This window comes from Bacillus rossius, assembly GCF_032445375.1.
Source record: "Bacillus rossius redtenbacheri isolate Brsri chromosome 4 unlocalized genomic scaffold, Brsri_v3 Brsri_v3_scf4_2, whole genome shotgun sequence".
Classification (NCBI taxonomy): Eukaryota; Metazoa; Arthropoda; class Insecta; order Phasmatodea; family Bacillidae; genus Bacillus; species Bacillus rossius.
Genome location: NW_026962011.1, coordinates 51,175,310 through 51,198,879, shown reverse-complemented (window position 1 = coordinate 51,198,879; position 23,570 = coordinate 51,175,310). Strand labels below are relative to the sequence as shown.

Here is a 23,570-nt window from a genome sequence, read left to right as displayed (position 1 = left end):
TTGGTCTGTTCAAGTCCTTTCCGTGTTTGTGGCGGGTCAAATCAAAATAATATAGCGATAGGGACAAAAAAAGTCAAGCGTATGAAGCACTTGTGCAAAAATACAAAGAGGTTGACATCGCGGCTAACGGAGATAGAATCACAATAAAAATAATTAATTCTTTGAGGTCGGTATACCGGAAAGAATTGTCCAAAGTAAGGAATTCTTGCAACTGATAGGATAAAACTTGGCTGCAAACTGTGTTGTGTGGACACGTCTAAACTGCAACGTTTCGTTTGCACAGTTTTGCCTGCGCAGTCGAAACTGTGTACAAGACGTTGCGTGTGGACCGGCCTTCAGCGTGGGACAGGCTATAGGGGCCATACTTGCGTGCCCGCTCGGTCACTTGCAGACCGCTGTGGCGGGGGAGCGGTCAGCGAACGCCTCAGGATCGATTCCGAAAGTCGCACGAAGGTCAAGCACACCCGCCTCGTGGTGCAAACTGACAGACATGGCTCGGTACGATGGGAAACTTGTCGATCAACCGTGCCGAAATATGATGCGCACCTGCCATGTTTATCGTTCAGAATCTTATCTTTTCGCTGTGACGTTACATATGCAAATAAACCAAGCGAAAAATGTAGCACGTGGCTAGAGACAGTGGCGAATGAATTTGTGGGGAGGGGGGTGGTTTTGAAATAAAATAAATTTTGAACACGTGTATTTTAAAAAATAATTTTCATTACAATTCACATTGACATATGGGTTTTTCACAGTTGAAACAGCTCATCTTATATCTCCCAAAATAACATAGGTACTGCCTTCACTGATATTTTGCAACAAAAAAAAATGTTCCCAACTTCGTGAAGAGGGGCAATACATCCACCCTTACCCCTCCTCCCCCTTTGTCAGTTTCTGGGTAGGTAATACAGGCATGGGTGTTTCTCGAAGTTCGTCGCAATAGGAGTTACTCAATGAAAAATAAAGGTTATGAACAAACGTCATTACTCTGCATATGATTTGAATCTGCATTTGCTCAAAATTAGAGAGGATGAATATCTAAGAGCGTGTGTTAGTTTCTGAGATAAAATAAGTTATTTTTAATTTAACTTCTTAAAAAAAACTGTCTTATAATTTTTCTCTGAAGACACGCAAGGGAGTGCAAGAACATTACATATGCATTTATTTAAACAAACTTAACCTCACAACATATAGCTGATTATTTAATAACCTGGGGTTATACTAATATGTTACTAGGTAATAAAAAAATTCTCAGCAAAGTTTCGGCGGTAATTTCCAATTCAATGCGGCTAATAATAGTATGGCACTGGCCTGCGCTGACAAGTTTCGTCACTCGCTCGCCACGAGCATATCGCTCGGTTGTTTGAGCGACTGCAGACAACACTGTCTGCGTGCCGCCATAAGCCGTGATCACGCAAGCGGAACTCAGGGTCATTGGCCGGCTCATGTATCGAACCCGGCTCGCTCGCAATCAGAACGGCGCTTTGCTGGTGCGAGCACGCGTTGTTTGGTCGCGTGCCAACATTCGGAACGCATTGGAGTTGAGCCTGTGCAGATTGCCCCTGATCAAGTTATACCAAATTTTTGAAATGATTCCTTGTACAAAAAATTGGTTGTATGTAAAGTCGGTTTACGGACGATAGTTTAACGTGACAACGTCACAACAAAACATTGATGAAAATGATTGCATACTTTATGAATAACATTGAATCATTTTTATTTTAATAATAAAAGAATAAATACTTGAAATTATACTAGTAATCAGATTTTTAAAATGCAAGAATAATTAACCTTTATTGCCGAAATTGTTGAAATAGGCAATGAAAACCATATTAACTTTTCACTTCACTTTATAAACAGTCTAGTGGAAGAGAGATAAATGCGGCGCAAGCGTACGATGTGCGTAACGGGACACAGCGTAACGGAACAATGTGCGTAACGGGACACAGCGTAATGGAACACTTTTTCGTGCGTGCAGCCGGCGTTCATCAATTTATTAGACGTTTTCACGTCAAGAGACAAATAGTTGTCAAGTGATTAAGCGCACGAACGCAACCTTCAAGCGAGAGGCAAAATGCTTTTGTATTGGTGGTTGAGAAACTATTAAATAAATTTTTTAATTATGAAAATGTGAAACGAAAGAAATTTTGGTTGGTAAAATAATACCTTGACAATAGTTAAGGATTAATGTTTTAGTTTGTGGTGATTTTCCCTATGGTGGGCGGTAATAGTTTTAATTTTCGCCTGACTATATTTAAAATCTGATTATCTTGGTAAAAAATACACCAGGCCTAGTCAGTGTCCATTCTCCAGAGTTCGCTCTGTCGCACCTAATACTTTTTTCTCCTGTTTCATTAGTATCTAACATATATACTACAATACACACTTAACCAATATACACTACATTCAAATTGCACTAAAAATGTTTTCCTGCACACTACACAGTGTGCACTGCTATCATTTCCATCAGTGTTACGTAACGAACTCTGCCAGTCTGAAAACTAAAACAGATTGTTTGAGAACTTATAAACTCTACATTATTTATTGTGATCAGACTATAAATATGACTTGAGATTCAAATTAATACATAATTGTTTTTCACTCTTTAGTTAAATTAATGTTATATATATTATAAATACATTATTAACGCCACATAAGTTAATGATTAAAAATATGCCAGATATAATACTGTTGCAAGTGTAGGGCTTGCTGACTTTTTATTCTATTTTGAGACCGAAATCAGTCATTTAGAGATCCCACGCCTACATTCGGACTGACATGAAGCAGTTCCGCCTGTCCTGGCTTCTCTCTCTCTCTCTCTCCCCCTCCCCCTCCCCCTCCCCCTCCCCCTCCCCCTCCCCCTCCTCCCCCCTCCCCCCTCCACCCTCCTCCTCACCAGACTTGCGGTTCTGTCAGTCCAAGGTCATCAGTCCACGTTGCGACCGTGTGTGAACTGAGCGAGGAACAGGCCTGTCAGGCGTCACTGCGGGAGTTTCCACAGACAAACAGCCATAACGATCTGCCGGCCCGCTGCCCCATACACATCAGTTTGGCGTGAAGTAGGAACTGTAATACAGTACACTAGCGATCCACCGTATACTACAGAATGTTTTCATATACCGGCCGCACGGCCGGTACCGCCGCAACCGCTATGTCCCTGCATTTTAAATCTGTAATATCTTCAAAAATATTCATTTCAATTACATGCTGTAAAGGGCCATATTGATCTATATTAAATGCACAATGTACTTAGTTACTTAATTGGATAAGGATTAATGCTGTATTGCTTAAAATAGCTTCGTAAATAAGCCATTATTTCTCGTAAAAAGTAAAGGATTGAAATGGTTATTGGGGGTTATCCCTAAGAGATAGACATATGACATCGCGGACGTTATTGTAGACCTTTTAAAGGTGTACAATACTGCAGTACATTATTTTGATCTATCTCGTAGGGTTCAGCCAGCGTTTGCAATGTAAGCTCAAAAAAATGTTTATTTACGACATCTAATTATAAACCTCTAAAATTATCAGTGTTTTTTTTACTATATTATTCATGTATTATACATATAAACCTTCCTCTTGAATCACTATTTAAAAAAACCGCATCAAAATCAGTTGCTTAGTTTTAAAGATCTAAGCATGCATAGGGACACAGACAGCGGGAAGCGACTTTGTTTTATACTATGTAGTAATAAGATAAAATGAAAATGCGTTGGCGATTAACGTCTGGTCGTCGGAAAAGTTGTTGGAAAAAGGAAAAAAAGGGGGGGGGGGAATTACACGATGAAGGTTGATGGTGTAAGAGTGGAGCATTGACAAAAAGAGATTTCCCCGAGTAAAAACCAGCGGCTAACGGCAACGTCTGCAAAGTTCTTCTGATTCGGCCCAGCCAGGAATCGACCCCCAGACCGACTAGCAGCGAGGCGACAGCGGCCCTCGAAGGCAAACAATCCCACAAGTAGTTGTTACTGCTGAAACCTCGGCTGCATTCGCGATAGCACGCACACAGCATACACGATAAATAGCAGTAGCAGTAGCAGACGCACAGCACAGAAGACGAAGCTACACTCGCAGTATTCGCGCACAACACAGCAGTTCGGCTCGTTCCAACAGATTTTTCCCCTCGGTTTACTTGTCGAAACTTTCAGATTGAAATGTTTAAATTGCCAACTATTATTTACAGAAACATTTTTTTCCTAAATCGTAACATTTGATTTAATGGTTTTGGTTTTTAGTGTTGAGAATGTTAAGCTACAAAAAATTTCCTCGCAAGTAATTGTGCATTATTTTCATGTTTCAAATGCACATACCAAAAGGAACATGGGTTATTCGATGCCGCTGACGTAGCTAACGCTGATTGGCTGCAAACAGAAGTCTGCGCACAACGCAGAGAGAAAAGTTGGGAAGTTCGTAAACTTATCTGTGCGCCGTGCGGTTTTTTGTTTTGCTGTGCGTGTGCTATTTTTCCAATGTAGGAGCTGCCTAACTGTTCGTGTGCATTCAAATTCCGTGCGTCTGTGCTGTGCGCGTGCTGTGGCGAGTGCAGCCTTTGAATATATATACTGTATAGAAGTCGCGAGTGGATAGGATTTACTCTACGTCTTTCAGAAGCATATGATGAGCAGCTTGGGAACTTCACCGCTGCAGTGCGCTGCCGTAACGCCCTGTATCGTCTTAGTTGTTATTTACACGTTAGAGCGCAGCGCTGTCGCCCGCTGTCATTCCCCGCACCCCTCATCCATCATTCACTGCAGCTCGAGGTCGTTCAACGGGAGGGGGAAGGGGTGTCTGAAGAGTTCGGCACTTGTCCGCTAGGGACCACCACAAGTCGATGCCCTAGAGATGGTGGCGATTGCGGCGGTGAATTAACCAACTACCTCAAAACCGTATTAGAAATTTTAACCTGGGCTGGCGACTTCTATACAGTATATATATTCAAAGGTGCAGCCGAGCCAGGGCCGGATTTAGGGGAGGGCGACCGGGGCGAAAGCCCCGGGGCCTCCACAATAGAGACTTCGGAAAAAAAAAATCTTTCAAATTCCGACAAGTAACACTAGTAAACATATTTTCCTTTGATATTCTTTTTTCGCTGTTTTACCTTTACCTACAGTACTTTGTACATACATGATTATACTATTGTTAAATATTGACAGAAATATTCATTAACACTAAAATTTAATTTCAAATAATTCTTGTCTCCGATTATATTTATGTATGTTTTCTTTATATACTAAGAGAATCTACTTTATTACACAATACATTATTTATTGGAAAACTCGACTGAAAAAAATTGTTCATTTTATTTGTAAAATAATTTGGGGCCAGGGGGCCTCCGCTCCTGTTGCCCCGAGGCCTCCAGACCTCTAGATCCGGCCCTGAGCCAAGCCGTAATGCACTCGTGCACTCGTGTGGTTGGTTCCAGGAGGGAAGTACGTGCCCAGAGCGATCCTGGTGGATCTCGAACCCGGCACCATGGACTCCGTCAAAGCTGGCGGGCTGAGCAATCTCTTCCGGCCTGACAACTTCGTTTTCGGACAAAGCGGTGCAGGTGAGTGGCGTAGCTTTGATTATTTTTTGCGTTTGTGGTCCCTGACTTTCGAAATATTAAGTTACAGGAGTTTCCCTTTATTACCCAGAAATGTTTTGAAACTGAAAAGTAATGTTCATTTCTGTAAATTAGTTGTAGCTCGCGAAATTATCGCGGATTATCCGCGCATGCTACGAAAAAATACAGCACATATGTAAATCTGTATTTTATTAAAAGTGAGGAAATTTGAACTACTGACGAGTGTATTGTGTGCAGTATACAGCAGTGGCGTGCCCAGGATTTTGCTCTGAGGGGGAGGGGGGGGTCAGGCAGAAGGCTAGGGCCTTTTCGGGGGGTCTGGGGGTCCTCCCCCGGGAAAATTTTGAAAAATACGTGTTCAATATTGCTGATTTAGGCTATCTAAAAATACTGTTTAATTAAACATTTATGCTTGTCATTGAATTTATTTTAATATCATACTAAATATTTTTTTTTCATTTTATGAATTTAATATTAAAATATTTTTAGCCCTGGGGGGGGGGGGGGGTCCGGTCCCGCTTGTCCTCCCCCCCCCCCAGCCACGCCCGTGGTATACAGTAAAACGCCACAGGCCTTCTCGGAACTGACTCAGTAGGCTGGCATGCGTTGATGTTGTCTGTCGCGCTTTGTTTATAGTCGTATTGTTGCTTTGACTAGCAGACAAGTCAGCCAAGGTCGCTCTTTTATTGTACATACATTTTTAGATTTTTAAGTGGAAATTAGTTTCCTTTTTTTTTTTGTTTCCCATTTTCGGCTCTTTTGCGGATTATCCGCGATTTTCACTATCCGCGGTGGCCTCGTCAGGGATGTATGTGTGTTAGTGAGGCGGGATGATAAGCGCGACGCTCGCTGGTATTTCCAGCGCGGTGTAGCCTCTAAGAGCAAGGCTCTGAACTGGCGCGCAATCTTCTCGTCGTCACAAGATAACTGTGAAATTTGAGCGGCGACCGTAATATTATATTGCGGAGAAATAAAGATAAAGGTGTAATGGAAGTCCTTTAAGTGCGTTCAAGAAACTGAACTGGTTGTTTTACACCTAAGAATTACTCTGAAAACATGCGTTTTAGCAATTTTAACTCTTCTAAAACTACAGTTTAAAAACTCAATCCGAAATAAAAAGTACTTTTCGGCCCTCGGAGAACTCTTAAATGTTTTAAGTAATGAGACTCCACTCGGATATCTTGTAGTTTTGAAATCGCGTTGTTTTTCCTGAAGCTCTGCGCACCGTGTGCGGGGTCGAAGCCCGGGGGGGGGGGGGGGTGATTAGGTATTCAACCCCCCGCCCTTAGCCCCAAATCTTTAATTTCTTATTCATCACTCAAACAAATTTCATATTAAAATTAATAAAATTTTTACCACTACAATATTTAAATTTAAGTACCCAAAACTGCTAAAATAGCACTATTTTACACCTTAAAATCCAAATTTTCCCGGGGAGGACCCACCGCTCTAATCCGTGAGGGGGGGGGGGGGCGCATGCTTCTTAAAAAAACCCCCATACACAAATCCTGGCTACGCCACTGACCGTGCGTGCGCCCGGGCGGGCGGAGCGGGTGAGCGGGGGTGTGCCGTGTGCCAGGCAACAACTGGGCCAAGGGCCACTACACGGAGGGGGCGGAGCTCGTGGACGCGGTGATGGACGTGCTGAGGAAGGAGGCGGAGGGCTGCGACTGCCTGCAGGGCTTCCAACTGACGCACTCGCTGGGCGGCGGCACTGGCTCCGGCATGGGCACGCTGCTCATCTCCAAGATACGAGAGGAGTTCCCCGACCGCATCATGAACACTTTCAGCGTCTTCCCCTCGCCCAAGGTACAGTCCTTACGCTGCAATTGGTTGTCTGTAAGGTCGGTTTACGGACGATAGTTTAACGTGACACCGTCATAACAAAACATTGATGAAATGATTGCATGCTTTTATGAATAAAATTGAATCATTTTTATTGAATTATCACTATTTTGTATGGATACAAAGAAGGGGTGAAATGAAATCTACAATTTAATTGATAAATTTACTTTTATTTCCACTCATTAATTCAAATATGATTATTACTTTAAAGAAGAGATTATTTTAACTAGGTATAACTTTTATACATGTTTGCTATTTAACTTCTTCCAATCTGTGTTTTTCTGTTAAGGATAGGATGACGATAGGAAAAGTAGGAAACGAATGGGAGTGTTTCAAGTTTAATGTGCCTCGAAAAAGTCAAATCGATGGTTGTTCCAATCGAGTGGAAGAGACAGATGCGGCGCAAGCGTACAATGAACGTAACGGGACACAGCGTAACGGGACAATGTGCGTAACGGGACTCTTTCTCGTGCGTGCAGCCGGCGTTCATCGATTTATTAGACGTTGTCACGTCAAAAAATTCACTTTAAAGACTGTTCGGTAACATTAGTATTATTGGCGGGTAACTAACATTGCCTAATCTTCAAACTCGGTGGAAAAGTTTAATAAAATGAAATTGATTTTTCCATTACATAATCCATCATCGGGGTACTGTTTAAAGTGCCCCCGAAACTTGAACTGCAGTGGACCCTTGCTCTTAACAATTATTTTAGACGGTATTTGCCTATTAGTTAAGTTCAGTTACCTTCCTTTTATGGTTTGATGAGAATTTTGGGAGAATTTGATACCATATTATAGTTTTAATTTGAAAAGTATAAATCAAGAAGTTTCTTCAAAAAAATTCTAAATTTTAATTCTTTAGGTACAACTTTCATTTTTACCTTTACATCCATTACATTTAGAACCTAGGGTGCAGAAATTACGAAAGGTAGGTACATTCATAGAATAAACAGTGAGTACATACCACGTGAGCAGAACTTTTTTTTGTGGTTTCGAGATACTGTAGTATTGTTTATTTGTTAGTATCAAGTCACGGAGTTAAGAAGTTTGCGTGGGTGTGTGTAATCTTAGCTGTGTTTACAAATGAAGTCATTATTGGCTACAATGTAGTTAGTTGCAGAATGCTTAATTTTTTTTTTTTTTTTTTACCCGCTGTTATTAGCTGGAAATTGTGTTTGTGCAAGTTTAATTTTTCCAGCTCTTCTGTATTGCAGCTTTCTGCAGAGGTGGTCAGTGACAGTTTAGCAGCAACAATACTTCAAAATTTAAAACAAAAAAAAATGCAAAATTACATTTTTTTACCCCATCTTCACCATATTTTCATAAAAATTGAAAATATATTTCACCAGAACCAAAACATGAATTTCTTATTAAAAAATTTTTAAATAATTTAACCCCAATCAGATTTATCTAAATTCAAATGAAATGAAGATAAACGAAACCTACAGCAAAAGGCTGTCTGTTAAAAACGTTCAATTAAAGAGTTATTTGTAGGAAAGTTGTAAAAAACAATGCCCCATGTCAAGGTCAAAAGCTATTTAAAAGCATTCCATTGCCAAAGAATTCTGTGGTTTGTGATGGATGTTAGTAGGGAATAAATTAATGTTTGCAGGTATCCTGGTGATTCTGTTTTGCTGGATTGTAGTTATTTTATCAGTTTATTTTAATATGTAAAACATATTAGTTCCGTACTTGACGTTTTTGTACTTTGTGTGTGTGTGTGTGTGTGTGTGTGTGTGTGTTTTAGGTGTCGGATGCTGTAGTTGAGCCATACAATGCTACGTTGTCAGTTCATCAACTTGTGGAGAACACAGATGAGACCTTCTGCATCGACAACGAGGCCTTGTACGACATCTGCTTCCGCACGCTCAGGCTTCCCTCTCCCACTTACGGAGACCTCAACCATCTTGTCTCTGTGAGTAGCATAGAGCTGCTACTGACCCATTTCATGTAGTGCTTACCATTATGGTGGGGCACTTTCCCTTTTTTTATACTCTTTTGTTTCGTAGCGTTTTACTATGCAAATCCAGTAAAATAAACCAGATTCATCAGCATCGTAAACTTGATCTGCAATCAGTTCTTCCTTTTTAATAAAGTCTTCAAACTCTTTTGAAATTTTCTGCAGCTTCAACATCACCTGACAAGCTTTCTCCAGTGATTGTAAGTTGACGCACTCCATGCTGTATTATCCATCTGTCCAATCACACCTGGCTAGCTGTAAAACTCGGGTCTCTATGGGGCAGTAGTTTGTTGAAACTAAATGCTACCTGTTGGATTATGGGTCTAGAAATCGGCAAACCACATTCTCTTTCAGCACAAAACCAGATGAACAATGCTTCATCCGGAGTTTCTAGTTTGGCAGTTTTTACTTAACACAGATTATCCAAGCTGTCCTTAGAAATTATTTCCAAACAAAAGTCTTAAATGTGTTTTCTGTTCTTTTTCCAATCGGACATGGTAGATGTTCCTACTCCAAACTCAGCAGTAATGTTAAACGGTTCTCCCTAGGTAGGTCATAGACATACAGTGAGTTTGTGTAATTTCTCTATGTACGCCACTCGCATATAGTAAGGTCTAGTGACATCCTATCGTTCTCCTTGGCGAAACCCATCCACTTAGTGAAGCTCGCGGCTACTAGCAAACAAACTGCGCTAATAAAAGTTTAGTTTAGAACTTAGATGGTGTGTCAATCCCTTGTTGCCTAGGGGTTACCTGCCTTTCCACAAAATGAAGCTGAAAATTGGTGTATGTTTTGCTGATGCGTAGCCTTGATGCACAGAGATTGTGCAATCAATGGGACTTTAAAATCAGTTTCCTTTTTTTTCGAGTTTACTACAGACTTGAAATTTGGTAGGGAAGTTCCTTATATGTGTTTGGCTGGGCAACGCCAGGTATTTCGACAAGTCTAGTACTTCAACTGGTCCGGTTATCTGGACATCCTGATTAGAGGTCCGGGTAAACTAGGTTCTTCTGTATTCTAATGCACACACAGAATCTAAAAGGAGTAGGCTTGTATTTTGTGTTTCAGCTGACCATGTCTGGAGTTACAACTTGCCTAAGGTTTCCTGGACAGTTAAATGCAGACTTGCGCAAGTTGGCTGTGAATATGGTTCCGTTTCCTCGACTGCATTTCTTCATGCCTGGCTTCGCACCTCTTACAGCTAGGGGCAGCCAACAGTACATGGCTCTGAACCTAGGAGAACTCTCGCAACAGGTATCTACATTAGTTGGTTTGTTTAACAGCAATTTACATTTTTACTGGAAAGTTTTGGGTAGTTAAACACTGAAAATTGTCAGGACAGTATTTTTTGAACTAACATAATGAATTGCAGGCATTTGTAGTCAGATTTTGATCTGTGTGTGAACCAATCTGTTCTAAGACGAAAATTTCTTTGGATATCTGTGTAAAACTTTGTGTAACTACATGACTTTATGATATTTGCACGACATGGCGAAATCATCAGTGTAACAAAAAAGAATAACAGAGTATAACTACATTATCTGGAGTAGGTTCTTTATGGTATGTTTTCATTATTGCATACTTTCATTAATTATAAGTTTCAAGCTATTTATAATTTCCAAGTTTCTAACATGTTATCAAAAATATTAATTAAATAAAATTGTGTAATTGCCAATATTACTCTGCACACAGGTATTTATTTTAAAATTTGGTTCATCTTACCAGAAGGGAGTAAATATTTCAAGTAGCATATTGTAGAGAAGTGTTCTGTGAAGATCCATACATATTTTGGGAGGAGTTTCAAATTTATAGCTTACCTGGTTTATGTCAACACAATATTGAAATGTTTGGGTAATGACCAGTAATGTAATACAGTGCTAACTTGACAGACTTTGCAGGTGTAATTTAATGTGTTGCAGATGTTTGATTCAAAGAACATGATGACTGCATGTGACCCTTACCACGGTCGCTACCTCACGGTAGCAGCCATCTTCAGGGGTAAGATGTCCATGAAGGAAGTGGATGAAACAATGTTCAGTATGCAGAGCAGGAATAGCAGGTATGCAAGAGCTCCAACATGGTTGGTGGCATGGGTGTAGCCAGGATTTGTGGAAGGGGAGGGGATGGAGCTATAAGAATTTATTTTTAATAAGACCGGGTTCTGGAGGGGTAGTAAGGGAAGGGGAGGACTTTTAAGATACTGATCGAAAACACATTTTTAGGTTATTTAAGGATGCTTAAGTTCTTCTTTGAAACCTGAAATTCTTGTATAAAAATTACAACGTAGGAATGGTAAATCCTTACCCTAGCACTTTTGATTGAGAGGACTATCGATAATTTTTCATTTTCAGTGATCATAATTTAAGCCATACTTTAGTCTTTTAAGCTGGTTAATAAGGTGCATTACTGTTGAAAAAAAAATTAAATAACATTACATCATATATAACTGAAGCAATTTACACCAAACGACAAATATAATATCATAGTAGTACTTACTGAACTTAAGTTAGTATCCAGATACAAGTAAGATACATACTGGTACGGATATGACTGACCTGGTGCTGAAATGTGTGGCCATACTTAGATATAAAAAAATGTCTAAAATTAAATGTCATGAGTTTATTAGTCTTGAGTTTCATCGAAGTATGACATCCACTTATGTGATTTTTGTTTTTACAGCTTCTTTGTTGAGTGGATTCCCAACAACGTGAAGGTTGCAGTTTGTGACATCCCACCTAGAGGTCTCAAAATGTCTGCAACATTTATCGGTAACACAACAGCGATCCAAGAGATTTTCAAGAGGATCTCGGATCAGTTCACCGCCATGTTCCGGCGCAAAGCTTTCCTTCATTGGTACACAGGCGAAGGCATGGATGAAATGGAATTTACAGAAGCAGAGTCTAACATGAATGATTTAATATCTGAATATCAGCAGTATCAGGTTGGTAATTTTTATTGTTTTACAAACATTAAGGTGATCTGGTCTGTATGACATTTTTTTAGAGAATATGAATGTGTGAAAAGTTACTGAAAATATAAGCAACAATAGACTGAAGAGATAAAGTAGAGTAGTGTATAGATTAACCGAGGTTTTGTATTATCTAAGCCAACCGGCAAAGATTATTGGAACGTTTGCTTAAGGACTTAAATGATCTAACTGTTGTGAAAGGCCTAAAAAAATACTTTAAAGATATAATTTACTGATTGGGTGAACCATGAAGTGACATGAAAGATTTTACATAGAAGAAAATTTGAAAACATCACCCTAAAAAATGATGCCACTGGGCCAACTAAAAATGGTCTTATTCTTTCTTTCTTTGTGATAAGATTTTGCTCATGCAAGGTTGCCGTGGTCTGCATTAACTCAATTAATTGAGACATTGCTGTATGTCTTGATCCTCCCTGTCATGTGTTCTGAGTGGTTTATTATGTAATATTAACATTTAGTACACTAAAATTTTATAAACAACTCTTAAAAGACTGCAAACCTTTAAGAGATTATGATGGTGTATAAATATGATAAAACAAAGTGATTGTAACAGCATTTTAAGAAAAGTTTTTAAATGTTTTTCTCAATAAAACAACTTCGATCCCTTATACCATTTCAAGAAATATGAAAATTTTTCTTTTAAAACTTAACAATTTACATAATACTAAACAACTTATTATATAATACTTAATGCCGAACAACTTAAACATCAATTATAATATCAGCAAAAGTTGAATACATAATAGTCCAAATTTAATGTCTGTGCAAGTCTTGATACAGTGCATACTGTTCCTATATCAGCAAGTATTTGTTGAACCGTTATTGATCTCGGGTAATTCTTTATTCTGCTAAGCACACTGAAAGATATTTATTATTCTGTGACAGAAATGGAAAGTACACAGAATATGCACAGTGCACCACACACATTTGGAAATAAATTAGCAATACTGAGATCTGTTAGTTTGTTGAGCAATTTTTTTGAACAGCAAAATAGATTTAGAAATGTTTTTTTAGTGAACCTTTAACAAAGTAATTTTGAACCAATTTTTTGCATCCTCACTTTGTTTTTCATTTGCAATAGACAAACCCAATATAAAATTTGCCTGACCTTTGTAGGTCTTTTCTTTTATATGCTTTTTTTCTTCTGCATTTGAGCACCTGTTTGATATTCGATCTATAGGTATTCCATAATTTTCTGGAAAAATTTAGCACATTGCATTTTATGTGACTTGCATTTTTAAATAAATGGATAAAATAAAGTGGTATGTATCAATGAGCTTAACAAAGTTTTTCTCATATTTCTAGTCTAACAAAATTAGACTTGATTGTATATTTAATATTTCACGTAAACAGATAGTTTTCAAACCACCCTATTTTAAATCTGCATGTTCAGCGATACACACCACCGTTTATTGCACAAAATTTCGGATCTTTGTATTTACAGGTATTTATTAATATTCGAAGCAAATTGACATTGATTTAGAATGATAATTTGTGTAAGGATTTTTTTTATGCATTTGGCAGGACTGTCGAGAAAATCCCAAAGCCTGGGAGCAAATATTTTTGTTGGATCCCCTCCCGATTACGTAACGTAAAACTTTTCAAACCCCGCAATTTAAACAAAGAAAATTAAGTTTAACATTGTGAAGATCATAAACTAAAATTTTATCTGCTTGTACAGCATAACTTGTGAAGTTCCAATTAAGTCCATATTAGCAATAGATTTATTATTTTGGTTCTGTAAGAGTAAATTCACACATGAGTCTCGAAACTCACTAGGCCCCCTGGAGTCTCGGTCTAATAGATTTCCCTTCCCCCTTTCCCTCCTTTACTGCTTCCTCTCGATGGTTTTGGTGCTTAGTTAAATGGTCTTTAATTGACATTTGTCACTGCTGTTCTACTGCCAAATGTGTGAGCTGTGGTGATAACACTGACATTTGTCCTTCTTTTGAACAGGAGGCCACAGTTGATGAGGATCTGGATCAGGATCTGGATATTGATGAAACTGCCGAAATAGAAGAACAATACCAATAAGAAAAAGCTGTCTCACTATGTGATGCAGGATTATGGGTTGATTGAAGCCAAAATTTAAATTTTTAATGTATGTCCGTATATTGCTGAGCTTTAAATACTATCTCTAGCAGTAAAGAGCAATGAAGGTATATATTACTTTTGCTTTTGGTTTATGTTAATAAAACTTTAAGAAAATAATTGACTATTATTTGCTTCAGAGTTTTGTGCCACAGAAAGAAAATTAGTGATAAAGAAAAGCATTGTTTTAAGTCTCCTGATTGAAGTATAAAATGAATACGAATATTAAAGTTCATTTGCTGCTGCATATTCAGTTAAAATATTGAATGCCATCATCTTTGTTTCTGGTTTCTATCAAAGCTAAGATATGTTAATTTGTATAAGTACATATAACACACTTTTGCTTACCAGGCCCATAATCCTTTATAACATAGTATTGTGAAAAACTTTTGAAAGACTGCAAAAAAAAAAAAAAAAAAAAAATTAAAATATTTTTGGAAGAAAATTATTTGAAAAGATGTGTGGAAAAGCTAATGAAATTAAATACTATATTTAATAACCATAAGTTTTGTTCCTCAATAAATAATTCAATTAAAATGTACAGAAAATAGTAAATTACATGTGACATGTGGGTGTAGGGTGAGCAGAAGAAACTGCCAATAAAAGAATTGTGATAACTCTGTGGTTTTATTCAGAGATACTAGCTACTCACTGCTAGAGGCTGGTTGGTAGTTAACTTGCAGGTATGCAAATTTGCGTGAGTTTGCATTTATTTGTTCTGCAGCGCTATTCCGTTAGCGGTTGCACATCCTCAATGCTGGAATTATGTAATGATCAGTTAACATACATAGTTTAGCAAACATTTTATGCCAAAAACCTCCAAAACAATTATAAAAGTGAATTATTTACATGGTTGTAATACACACATGTGGTACAACTCATTAGTGTGGGCTTCATCACTTGTGATTGAGATTGGGCTGTTACTTGCACATGGCTGCAGCAAAGAAGTGGTGGATGGGGGTGTTGAGTTTGGAATGGGTAACTCGGTAAGGTAAGGCAGACAAATCAAACCTAGATGAATACTGGACTTGTAAATGTAATAAGAGTAGGTAATGATAGTGAGTTATGGTAGGAGTGTGTGGTATATGTAAAGTTGCATAGTTGGTAGAAAGTCGATGGTGTGATATGAGTAATTGTGTGTGGTTGGGAGACAGGACACAGGGCAGGGAATGGATGGAATGTAATTGTTTTTTTGTAAGAAATGTACAGTTAATATAAGTAAATAAAGAGTGTAATGAAGGGTGTGCATTTTATTTGCTGCACAGCTACTTGCGTAAGACCAATAACGTTTGCTTGAATTTGATTGCTACTGGCTTTCTTGTATGCTGACTGCACTTCAGGTGAAGTATAAGAAAACAGCTTAATTATGAGAGTGGTTTGTGAGATTATAGTTGTAGTATTTTTTGTAACAAAAGTACCTAACTTAACATAGTTCTATAAAAGAAAATTAATCCAGAATGATCTATAATGGTTGTTTCTGGTTAGACTTCAGTAAAGAAGTGACGTCGACCGGGGATACGCCCTCCCTAAGCCTGATGTGCCTCACGCCGTCGACACCCCTCTCCTCCCACCACCACCCTCTATTCAAACCTCCCGCCCCATGCACGTGTGTGTGTTGGGCGCCCGGCAAGAGGCGGTGTTAGTCGGTGCGACAACCCCTTTCTTTTATTAAAATAAACATAATGTATAAACCTTTTTATGTAATAAAATATCCCTAATTGTCACGCCTCAAGTTTTAGTAAGTAAGGACGGCGCAGCGCCCCATGAGGGCATCCGCAGAACTACCCGCCAATAGTTTTTTAACTTTAATAAGAAATAACACCATAACTAAAGGTTGTTAATTATAAATAAGTATACTTAAATTATGCTTGTTTTTAAATAATATTTGTTTAAGTATGTTACCGGACGGCTACCTGGTAACATAACGGGAACTTAACGCTTCCCGGCGGCCATGATGCCCTGGTCTCGTCAGTCTGTTTCCGTTCGCCGCCTGGAGTAGGAGCAGCCCGCGCACCTCGTCGACTTCATCTCTTTTGTTCACTGATCCATTAGTTTCCGTCGCATCTTTAAATAAATCTAAAACCTTTTAACTTCTTCGAGGCCTGCTCCAGGTGGTAGACTCTTTCGCATAAAAATTTGTTTTCCGTTTACGGATATTTCGTACGCGTAATACGTGACTGACTCTCGAGGCCAGGCCACGCGGTGACCTGGTCAGCCTATAAACTGGTTATCGCCCGCAACGGTGTTTTTTAGTACTTTACGTAAAACTCTTTTAACATTTTTGTAACTTGCCGTGTAATAAAATCACTAGCTCAGAATGTGTGGTTCAGTGGTCACGTGTAAAATTCCCTGAGTTCCGAGGCGTGTGGGATGCCTCAAGAGCCCACGAACACGACGCACGAGGGGGGGAAATAAGCCTAGCCCCACACGGGTCACGTCACGACCCTGAGCCGAGAGTTCGTAGCCGGGTCCACGTGCCCTTCGACGTGGTGGCGCCCGAATTACTCCTTTTTCGTCCATCCGGAACCTCCCCCCCCCCCCCCCCCCCCCCCCCCCCCACGACAGAAGGTAGAAATAAAATGGACAAATCCCTGAACTTACATAGTGTAAATGAAAATAACATATACATATATTAGGAAATCAGAGGTGGGTTTAAGTGATATACTTTTGATCTAAATCTTTTGGCCCTGTGATGCAGACAGAGCAACTGTCATTATTTTCTCTGTCTGCTAAATAAAATGGCGTCTAAGTAAAGGGACAGGAACAGGCTTGGAGGGCATTGGTCCCAAGTACTGGCACCTCGGAAGCTGGCGATAGAACTTGGTCCGGGGCGGGCTTACCAAAATTTACCTCGAGTGATCTCATGAAATAGTGGAAAACTGAAATAAAGCTGAATTGATTGTATTTTGAGTCAGACCTATCTTATAAGAACCAAATTTCATACCCTTGTGCCACATTTCTTTGTAATGTACGTACTAAAAGAAATGGTTCTCTCATTGTGATCATTAAAGCATTATGTGCACCTAACTTGAGGGCGGATCCAAGTTTTCAGGGGAGGGTCAAATTAAATTTTATAATTTTAGAACAATGAGAATTGAAATATATACCTAGTACTTTTTATTTGTGGTTCAAAAAAGTCCTATTTATAGCACTGCTGTGAAATAATACTTAAGTGAGTGGTAAAATATAAGTTATTAGAAAAAAAATCTGAAAATATCAGCCCCTGACTTAACTTTTTAATATGATCTTTAATCCTATCATTTTCCAATTATTAGCATCAAACTATCACCCAAATGGTTTGTAGCCCCCTCATCTTAAAGGTTATAGCTACACAATGCAAAAAATTTGCATGCAAGAAGGATGTTGGGTTTGCAAGTCAGGCTAAATAATATAGGTGACTGAAGTATAAATGTTTACAATTAATAACTTACAAACTAATGTTGGAATCTATGCTTAATGTCTTGTGTTTTTTTTGCTAACTTGTCCAATATACCATATGTTATATGAAATGGTGTGTAATAGGGAATGTGCTTCTACCAAGGATTTTATTAAATAGGTACAATATAAAAATGTGTGTGCGAGCATCCAAATACATTAAAAGTACTTCAAGATAATGTAAGCTAATATAAATTAAAGCTAAATTTGGGGCCCTAGTGATTCAAGATCCTGACTGTCACTGCATGTGGAAGTAAATGAAATAGCAAATTTAGTGTGTAGAATTTTAGCTAGGGTTTCAGCTATAAACTGTGATAGTAAGAAACAAAAATTAAACGAACAAGAATGTTTTTTTTATGACTTACTAATAGGTCACAATTCAAGGAAAATATAGTAGACTAGCTGCCCGACCCGGCTTCGCACGGCTATACTAATGGAAAAAAATTAAGCCACATCTTCCATTTACAGTAATGGTAAATAAAAAAAATTCAGTGAAAATTTATTACAATGCTGTATAATGTACCGGAGAGAAAGTGAATAGCACCGATGGTTTCCCGACTCGTGCACGCAACGTACAACTGATGTACCCGTACTTCGCTACGGCAGTCTACAGGCAGATCACTCTTGCGCCGCTCATTATACATGCCCCTCCTTGTGGGTACGCCACTGCCGCGCGATGCCCGTTGCCATGGAGACGCAGAAGGCATGAACAATGCAAAATCCTGTTCTCATGCAGACAAAGTACCCACTGTTGCCTGGTTTTAACCACCCATGGGATCTAATTTTCGGAAAATGTCATCCTGCGTAACATAAGGAACATTATTGTGAAGTTTCAAGTCTGTAAAATATATATACTTGAAAAAAAGGGCAATAAAAAAAACAGGAAAAAAAACAATAGTTTAGGTTTGTGATTTAAAGTGATAAAAAGTATTTACTAATTTACATACTAATTTAACTCTTATGTGGGTACTGATTGCTTCGTTGTTAATATCACACGGGTGTTTTTTACTTGTATGGGAAAATTAAGAATGATAAGGCATCTAGTGCGTGGCAACAATGTTAATAGGCAATAGGAAATAAACTTCTAGCGCCTGCGGCATTGTCAACACACTTCGTACGTGTACTGCATGTTGTATCTAACCCCCTCCAACGCATTTGATTCTAAATTGGACTTTAAGTAAGGAACCCTAATGTTATTGATAATATAATATAGCCTATAGCCTTCCTCAATAAAAGTACTATGCAACACTGAAATAATTTTTCAAAAAAGGACCAGTGGTTCCTGAGATTAGCACGTTCAAACAAACTCTTCAGCTTTATAATATTATCATAGATTAACTTCCCTCTCTAAATTAAATTGTGTAAATGCATTAATATGCATAAATTTTTAGGATGTGCTTGAGACCAGGGGTGTAGCCAGGGGGGGGGGGGTTTAGGGGTTCTAACCCCCCCCTCAGGCCCAATTATTTTTTATCTGAAAGCAGGAAAGCTGAAAGCCAGGGTGTCTTACTGCTATCACCGGCCACTGCACTGGAGGGGAAGAGTAAGCGAGCCCTACCGATTCTCATTCCCTTCTCCCTACCCCTGTCGCGAGCCTAAGCTATAAGGTTGTGAGTCGTGACGGGTCCCAAGCTTTCAAATATCTTACACCTACTGTATTTAACCAGCACGGTAATTATAAGCAGGTGTTGACTGGGATTCATAAAGTGTAAAGATCGCTGTGTGTGTATAGAATTGAGACGATATTGTCTCGTGTAACTCTTCAAGCTAAAGCTAATTGTTTCCAGGAATAGATAAGTACTGCCGAAACCCAATCCTTTTTATTCCTTTTTTTTTTTGTATTGTCGAGCTTCGAGCATGATTTATGATTTTGAGTGGACATAAACAAGGCACTTGGCTTGATAAAAATATCTTTAATTAATTTCTTCAACATTCAACATTCGAACAATTTTTTTATTAAAAAATTAATATTTTTACCATTACAATATTTAAAGTTAAGTACCGAAAAATTTATACCTTAAAATAAAATTTTTTTTCCGGGGGTGGACCCTCGGACTCACCCGTTTTAATAGGGGGGGGGGGGGGGGTTCCATGCTTCTTAACCCCCCCCCCCCCCCCCTCATCATACACAAATCCTGGCTACGCCACTGCTTGAGACTATCAGCCATATGCAGAGATCTCACTTTATCTTTAAGGGTCCCTCAAACGCAAAAAGTGGCCCTAAGTACCGTGCAAGAACCTCCCTTCTACTTCACTTCATCACGGCACCCTAGATTTCAAGTGAAGGAAGCTGTCATACTTTAGGCCGCCCGATCCGAGCCTTAAGGGACCCTAAATTAAGATGGCGGTCATTATTTGAAAAAAATAACTCATTTAATTAAACTTCTACTGTAATATAAAGAGGAATTGGGCTTGCGCTGCTTGTAAATAATGATAATTATTTAAAATGAATGTGTAGGAAGAGTTTTGTTGCATATGCGACTCTTTTAAATATTCTAGTGTTAAAACAACTTATCCCATATCCACCCAGACCATCTTTGTTTACATTTTGAAGTGCTTACTTTATTTACTAGAAAATAGCCGTTTCGTAAGTGATTTCTAAACATTATTGTGTGTTCTTAGAGTAAATAAAGTACTGTGTGAGTTTATATTTGCTCTGATGGATGACCCGAGATTGTTTGACGAAGAATATTTAGATTTTATTCAACGGGTCGAAAATAGAGAAAACCATCATCCCCGACGGTATTTACGTGATGGTCAAAATCCTTGCGAATTCTTCTCCGACATCGAATTCGTCAAACGTTTTCGATTTTCTAAACAGATTGTGATGGACACTATTGTGCCTCTTGTTGCTGCCGACAACAATGATAGGAGAGGATTGCCATTGCCACCAGTTCTTAAAGTTGTAATAGCCTTGCGATTTTATGGCAGCAATAGTTTTCAGGTATGTACATACAACATTATTTTAGTGTGTGTTTAATTGCCCAATTAAATTTTAACTCAATGGGTAATTTGGCGGAGTAGATTTGCTGGATAATAATTATGTATATTAATAAAAGGTAGGTTGTGTCAGCTATTGTAATAATATTTTTAAAAAGTAGTGAAAGATATATTAATTTAATCGATGTGATTTATTAATTCCAAAAAACCTTATTGTTCATCTAGTTTTCCTGAAGCCACTACTTTGTACAATTACTTTTTTTTTATGTACAGTATGAGTAATCTCATGTGTTTCCCTTGCAGAATGTATGTGGTGACCTATGCCATGTCAATCAAGCAACAGTGTCAAGGATTGTAAAGGTAATGCAATGTTAACACATGTAAGATAATTTTATGTGAGTAGTTTAATGAATTTTGGTAAAATTCTAGTTTAACCCCGTTTTCTTTTAAAAAAAAAAAAAAAGATTAAAATGTCAAACAAATGTAATTTAGTGCTATTAAAACTCCTCTATATTTTTCAAAATCCTGACATAAGAAATACCTAATAGTTTCAGAGAAATTACCGTTAATTGTTTACATTAGAAAGCCTAGTTGATTACTGATTTAAACAATATCTTGCTAGACTTAAATAACCATCCTCAGTAGTTTATAGTATATTTAAATTAGCTAACCTAACCTACTAATTGTATTTATAATAAAGCCTACCTAGCCTAGACTGCCATTATCTCTTATTTCAATTTCAAAGCATTTGTAACATATCGTACCTAACCTAAGTTAGTTTCTTACTCAGCCTTTATTTTATTATTTTATTTTTGCAGGGACTTAAGTTTTACCTATATTTAAGTAGTGGAATATATATACCTACTTTTTGAAAAAAAACTGACTAATCTGGTAACTTTGTAATAGGTTGTTTCTGCACAATTGGCCGAGCACCTTTTGGAGTATGTTTATTTTCCTGGACGGCAGCAACTTCAAGAATACCATAGGCAGTTCTATGTAAATGGTGGCTTTCCTGGTGTAACTGGGTGCATAGACTGCACTCACATTGGCATTAGAAGCCCTGGTGGCCAGTTTGCAGAACTCTACCGTAATAGGAAGGGTTACATGTCTCTCAATGTTCAGGTATGTTTTCTGAGATATTTATTATAGTACTGTTATTGAAAAAAGATGGAACGATGATAATAAATATCTATGACAGTTTTTTGAAACTGGTATTTACTTGCAATTTTAACAGTATGCAAATATGGTGTTTGTCCATTTTTTTTATAGGTTGTCTCAGGTCCTAACCTTGAGATTCTTGATATTGTGACAAGGTGGCCTGGCAGTACACATGACTCAAGGATTTTCAGCAACAGCCGGGTGATGACTCGTTTTGAAAATAGAGTTCTGCCAGGAGTACTGCTGGGAGACAATGGCTATCCTCAACTGCATTTTCTTTTTACTCCAATACTGGTGCCAAATACAGTTGAGGAAACTCGCTACAATGTAGCCCACAAGCGGACCCGGAATACAGTAGAAAGACTGTTTGGAGTATGGAAGCGGAGGTTCTCATGCTTGGGACACAAGCTACGCTCAAGTCTCCATACTACCAGCAGGGTCATCGCTGCATGTGCTGTTTTGCATAATATAGCTGTTGCACGTGGTGAGCCACTGCCACCTCCTCCAGCTGACGAGGAGCACTTCATGCCTGCTGTTCCTGTTGCAAATGCGGCACCACGAAATAATCGTGGAGTTGAAGTGCGTGCAGATTTTATTCAGCGAAACTTTTTCTGAATTTCGTTGATTTATTTTGAGTAGATTGAAAACCCTGTCTTACCACCAATGTTATTTTTTAATCAACATGTAATCACAAAAGCAAACGGCGTAGAATCTATACTAATATTATAAAACTGAAGAGTTTGTTTGTTTGGACGCGCTAATCTCAGGAACCACTGGTCCGAATTGAAAAATTATTTCAGTGTTGGATAGTACATTTATTGAGGAAGGCTATAGGCTATATTATATTATCAATAACATTAGGGATTCTTACTAAAAGTCCAATTTAGAATCAAATGTGTTGGAGGGGGTTAGATACAACATGCAGTACACGTACGAAGTGTGTGTTGACAATGCCGCAGGCGCTAGAAGTTTATTTCCTATTGCATATTAACATTGTTGCCACGCACTAGATGCCTTATCATTCTTAATTTTCCCATACAAGTAAAAAACACCCGTGTGATATTAACAACGAAGCAATCAGTACCGTCATAAGAGTTTTTTAGTATTTAAATACTTTTTATCACTTTAAATCACAAACCTAAACTATTGTTTTTTTTCCTCTCTCTGTGTTTAATTTGATTTTTTTATTAACATTTTTTTTTCAAGTATATACATTTTACAGACTTGAAACTTCACAGTAATGTTCCTTATGTTACGCAGGATGACATTTTCCGAAAATTAGATCCCATGGGTGGTTAAAACCAGGAAACAGTGGGTACTTTGTCTGCATGAGAACAAGATTTTGCATTGTTGATGCCTTCTGCATCTCCATGGCAACGGGCATCGCGCGGCAGTGGTGTACCCACAAGGAGGGGCATGTATAATGAGTGGCGCAAGAGTGATCTGCCTGTAGACTGCCGTAGCGAAGTACGGGTACATCAGTTGTACGTTGCGTGCACGAGTCGGGAAACCATCGGTGCTATTCATTTTCTCTCCGGTACATTATACAGCATTGTAATAAATTTTCACTGAATTTTTTTTACAAT

General features: G+C 38.4%; 2 protein-coding genes across 2 annotated transcripts in view; both read left to right on the top strand.

The window, feature by feature from the left end:
• LOC134542101 (tubulin beta chain-like) overlaps positions 1–15,691 on the top strand; it is a 30,037-nt gene extending 14,346 nt beyond the window's left edge. Inside the window, exons 3-9 of the mRNA XM_063386048.1 lie at positions 5,423–5,548; positions 7,146–7,375; positions 9,159–9,326; positions 10,440–10,625; positions 11,291–11,430; positions 12,051–12,312; positions 14,317–15,691. Of these exons, the coding sequence (XP_063242118.1) occupies positions 5,423–5,548; positions 7,146–7,375; positions 9,159–9,326; positions 10,440–10,625; positions 11,291–11,430; positions 12,051–12,312; positions 14,317–14,394 (1,190 nt within the window). The 3' untranslated portion in view covers positions 14,395–15,691. The remainder of the gene's footprint in view (positions 1–5,422; positions 5,549–7,145; positions 7,376–9,158; positions 9,327–10,439; positions 10,626–11,290; positions 11,431–12,050; positions 12,313–14,316) is intronic.
• Positions 15,692–20,043: 4,352 nt separating this feature from the next.
• Positions 20,044–23,531, top strand: LOC134542507 (putative nuclease HARBI1). Its single transcript, XM_063386860.1, has 4 exons — positions 20,044–20,830; positions 21,130–21,186; positions 21,733–21,948; positions 22,096–23,531. Exons 1-4 carry the CDS (start codon positions 20,546–20,548, stop codon positions 22,597–22,599), a joined length of 1,062 nt encoding a protein of 353 aa, XP_063242930.1. The 5' UTR covers positions 20,044–20,545; the 3' UTR covers positions 22,600–23,531.
• The last annotated feature ends 39 nt before the right edge of the window (positions 23,532–23,570 follow it).